Source organism: Uranotaenia lowii, chromosome 1 (assembly GCF_029784155.1).
Source record: "Uranotaenia lowii strain MFRU-FL chromosome 1, ASM2978415v1, whole genome shotgun sequence".
Classification (NCBI taxonomy): Eukaryota; Metazoa; Arthropoda; class Insecta; order Diptera; family Culicidae; genus Uranotaenia; species Uranotaenia lowii.
The window spans coordinates 168,601,095-168,605,474 of NC_073691.1; the positions used below are offsets into that span (position 1 = coordinate 168,601,095).

The 4,380-nt window shown below is 48.1% G+C and overlaps 1 protein-coding gene across 1 annotated transcript; it reads right to left on the minus strand.

Moving 5' to 3' along the window:
- Positions 1–1,026: 1,026 nt before the first annotated feature.
- LOC129738137 (uncharacterized) lies at positions 1,027–3,876 on the minus strand. Its single transcript, XM_055729319.1, has one exon. The coding sequence runs from the start codon at positions 3,874–3,876 to the stop codon at positions 1,027–1,029; it is 2,850 nt and encodes a 949-aa protein (XP_055585294.1).
- Positions 3,877–4,380: the final 504 nt, after the last annotated feature.

A 4,380-nucleotide genomic window follows, 5' to 3' on the forward strand; every position in this document is an offset into this window, starting at 1 on the left:
ATCCGTGCGATTCGTTTTACGTTACTTTCTATTCTACTTTCTAAAATGGCTTACAAACTATTGTGCGAACTCTCTCCGCGATGTTCGCTATGTTGCGAGAGAGAGTTGATCTTATGCTAAGGTACGATCACAAATAATGGTGTTTACGAGCAAATGCATTAAAGTGTCAAGTGAACATAGATTAAGACACATATTTAAACAACAAGAACATTATTCATGACCGGTGTAGTACCGATCATTCCGGCCACCTTGAAACTACAGTTTCAACACTCCCTGCTCCCGAGGATTTTCTGCATGCTTCTTCGACTGGATTCAAGGACACAGCTGGTTTGTCGCATATCGAGGAACCTTCTTCGTCGCAGCGTCGGAACTGGTTCAGAATCTGTGGACGACAAAAGAGACCCGGTAGAACGAACGGCGTAGGGTAAGATTATAGGAACGCTAATCACCTATTAGCGCCCCTTTGGCGCGTTGAGCAACGTTCGGCGTGCTCTACCGATCTTTGGAGACTCTGATGTCGCTGTAGATAGATTTGGTCGTTATAGGAGGTGGACGATGAGATTCTGCGACGATGTACGACAACGGGAGATCTAGAATCGAAAAAGACCCGGTAGACCGAACGGTTTGGATTAAATTAATAGGAACGCTAATCACCTGTTAGCGCTCCTTTAGCGCGTTGAGCAACGTTCGGCGTGCTCTACCGGTCTTAGAAGATTCGGCTTCTGACGTGGCTTGGTGCATGGCGATGAATGTTCGGAGACGATATAGAGATAGTGTAGGGAAGGATCTGCAATCGACAAAGAACCGGTAGATCGAACGAGAAAATGTGACAGTTTGGAACGCTAATCACCTATTAGCGCTCGACATGCGCAGTGAGTCACATTCGGTGTGCTCTGCCGGTCTTTGTAGAAGGATCTTGATGATGGCGAGGTACAAAGGGACGTCTAAGGAACTGTAAGCAACAAAGACCCGGTAGATCGAACGGTTGGAGTTAAGTTATAGGAACGCTAATCACCTTTTAGCGCTCTATAAGCGCGTTGAGCACGTTCGGCGTGCTCTACCGGTCTTTGTAGCTTGAACTGCTCGTCTTTGGTTATCGTGTAGACGTCTTGACTGTTGGTGATGCGAAAGATGGCAATCCAGTTCACCGCTCTGACAATTATCTCGCTTGGCTGGCTCCAGTTGAGAAACCGGAACGACTCCATCTTGACCTGGATGAAGTCTTTTATTGGGACCTAGTGGCCGCAAGGTGGCGCAACTGAGCCAGTTTTCCAACGACGACGGTTGCCGCGTAGGGTCGTAGCAACACTGAGCAGTACTGAGGCTTATCGGGTGCTCGTCTGTACCAATCTGGATATCCGTTACATGTTTAGCAGCAACAGTTCTCCAACGATGCGGTGGTGGCTTTGACCGATGGGGTATCCGGGACGATTCCGATGGCAGAACAGGTGCGTATAACTTAAGACAGGTAACAGAGGACTGCTTGGCTAAATGGACAGCGTAGCCGGAGGATCCACAGACAGCGTCTTCTCCTTCGTCGATGACCTTGGTGGCGCTTAGAGGAGTATTCGACAGCAGGCTGTGTTGAGCGACGGGACCGACGAGCAGCGTATCGTTGAGCGCGTACCCTGAATTGGGCTCACAGGATGCGTTGAATACCACGCTTTCGTTGGTGGTTTTGCTGGCTTCCTCGAGCACCGGGTGATGTGGCAGATAGCAGTGTGGTTCGTCCTCAACAGGATCGCTGTTGTGCATATTTCTGAGTTGGGTGATACTTTGAGGAGTTCTATGGTGTCCATTTCTGGTGGAGTTTTGTTGTGTGGTCTTCGTGTTGGAATCTTTAAGGGTGGTTTTAGGATTTTTGGGCCGGGAATGGCGGGCGAAGCATCCTTCTTTGTGGATTTGAGTGGTGGAGGGTTCAACTTCCATTCTCAGATTCCCATCGGTGGTTTCCATTGGCCGGAACTCCCCAGGGATCGTTTCTCGGGTTGGATCAACGGTGGAGAGGAAGCACGCTCGCGGTGCGGTGGTGGAGCTGGAATCAACTTTGCCAGAAACTGTCCAGCCGAAGAGGGTGTCCACCAAAAACGGAGAATTATTACCAAGAGAGTGGCGTACGCCCGTGTGGAACTCATGGTAACATTCTCCACCGATGATCATGTCGATTGTTGCTGGAACGTTATACTGAGGATCCGCCAATGGAACCTCTGGTATTCTCCAGGCAGTTGTATCAATCGGGGATGTGGGGAGATATGATGTTGGCTTCTTCATGACGAGGAAATCGAGTGTGGTGGAGAAGTCGCTGTTCCTGGATACGATTTTGGCAGCTAACTTGTTCCTGATGCGCTTGACTGACTCTCCAATTCCGGCAACTGCGATGTCCACGGGTGTTTGTCGGGTGGCGAGCTCGTTCGCCAGCTTCCTGGTGATAAAGTTGGACATTGCTGCGGAATCTAAAAGAGCTCGTGCTGGAATCTTTCTGCCGTATCGGTCGACAACTAACAGCGCAACTGTCTCCAATAGAACCGTCGAATTTGAATGCACGGATAGATTCACTGTTGGTGGGATAAGCGATCTATCGGGGCCTGGATTCGCTTGTGTGGCTTGTGGTCTCTCGGGTAAGAACTCATTCGGTGGTGCTGCTGGGTCGTGCAGCATCGTATGGTGCTTCGCTTGGCAAATCCTGCATAGAAACTTGGATTTGCAGGATCTTGCCTGGTGGTTTGCGCGAAAGCAATTCCAGCAAAGGCTATGCTGTGTCACAAGCTCTCGCCGTTGGGAGCTTGACAGGTTCGAAAATGCTGGACATTGGTGAAGCGGATGTGTTCTCAAACAACAGTGGCATGACAAAGTGCTAGATTGAGTTTGGGATGTGACAGTGTTCACAACAGATCGGATGGAAGCTGGTTTCTTCGGGATTTGTCCGGCCACCTTGGAAACGGTGGGCACTGAGGAACGATGTTGGAGATCGCTGTCCACGGATTTCAACATCCGGACCTGGTGGATGAGAAACTCGATGAGCTCGTCGTATTTCACCTCATCCTTCTGTCGAGTATCTTGCTCCCATGCACGAATCGTCGCTGAGTCCAACTTGTTCGTTAAGATGAAGATAAGTGGAGTGTCCCAATGCTCGATCGGTTCCCCTAGTTTTCCCAGAGCCTTAACGTGTCGCTGGAAATCATCAACCAGTGTGTTGAGGTCTTGTGCGGACTCATGCTGTATCGGTGGAAGGTTATACAGGCCTCGGAACAGCTCCTTTCTGAGAAATCGCTTGTTATCGTAACGCTTCTTAAGCGCGTCCCACGTCGACGAATAATTATCGGCTTGGATATCCACCGACTCGAATGGTTTCTTGGCTTCTCCTTCGAGGGACTGTAACAGGTACTGCAGCTTGTTGACGATCGGTATATCCTCGTTGCAGTGAATCATCGAGAGAAAGTTGTCACGAAACGAGATCCAGCGCGATTCATCTCCACTAAATTTCGGAAGATCGATTTTCGGCAGCCGATGATGAAAGCTGGAAGACATGCTATGAGAAGCCGATGCGTGGATGATCGTCGAACTCAACGGATGCTCCCTACTCTCCAGTTTAGACAGCAAAAAACCCTTCGCCCTGCAGAATCGATCCTCAAAATCAGCACGGAATTCCAGGTGTGTTTCAAACCGTTCTTCGCTATCGCCCATTTCGATGTCGTTCTGCACGTTCAGGAACAACTCGTTGCACTTGTTGAGCGCCTCCAAACGTACCGCAACCTGGCAACAATCTCGTTCATAGGTGAAATCCGCTACAAACTTCTCCACCACATCTCGTTCGGCACACGCTCGTCGTCTCGTCAGAAGGTCCGCTGCTAACTTTTTTTCCGCCTTGCTAGCCATCACTCAACACCACTCAAATCACACTTGTTGACACCAAAAACGATCGTAAACACTACCAACGATTGACTTTCGGATGATTTTTCTAAATAAATATTTCCAATTTATTTTAATTTCGTATGAGTTGATATCCTTTTGAACGGTACTGTAGTCAGCAACTTGTATTTATGCCACCCAATAATGTTACAATCGCCACAAATTAACAGCTAAACCAATCTGTTTTTTTTTTTTCAAAAATGCAATTTTTGAAGTGTTGCTATACTTTTGCACGATACTGTAGTCTAGCAACTTAGCCTCAATGCGTCTCAGCAATGTTTCAGTGTCTCAGTGATCACTGGAAGTAAATTTTAAATTCGATCAAAACTTCCAATTTTCCAATTGTCGATATAATTTTGAACGACACTGTAGAGTGCACCGCCCTAAACGCACTTGCACTTCCGCTTTGAACCGACTTTTGACCACAAAATGCAATTTCGTTAAAAAAGTTATCTGATTTTTCCTTGTTGC

Bases quoted from the DNA above. Each gene is read 5' to 3' on its own strand.
- LOC129738137 (XM_055729319.1), bottom strand. From the start codon at position 3,876: ATGGCTAGCAAGGCGGAAAAAAAGTTAGCAGCGGACCTTCTGACGAGA.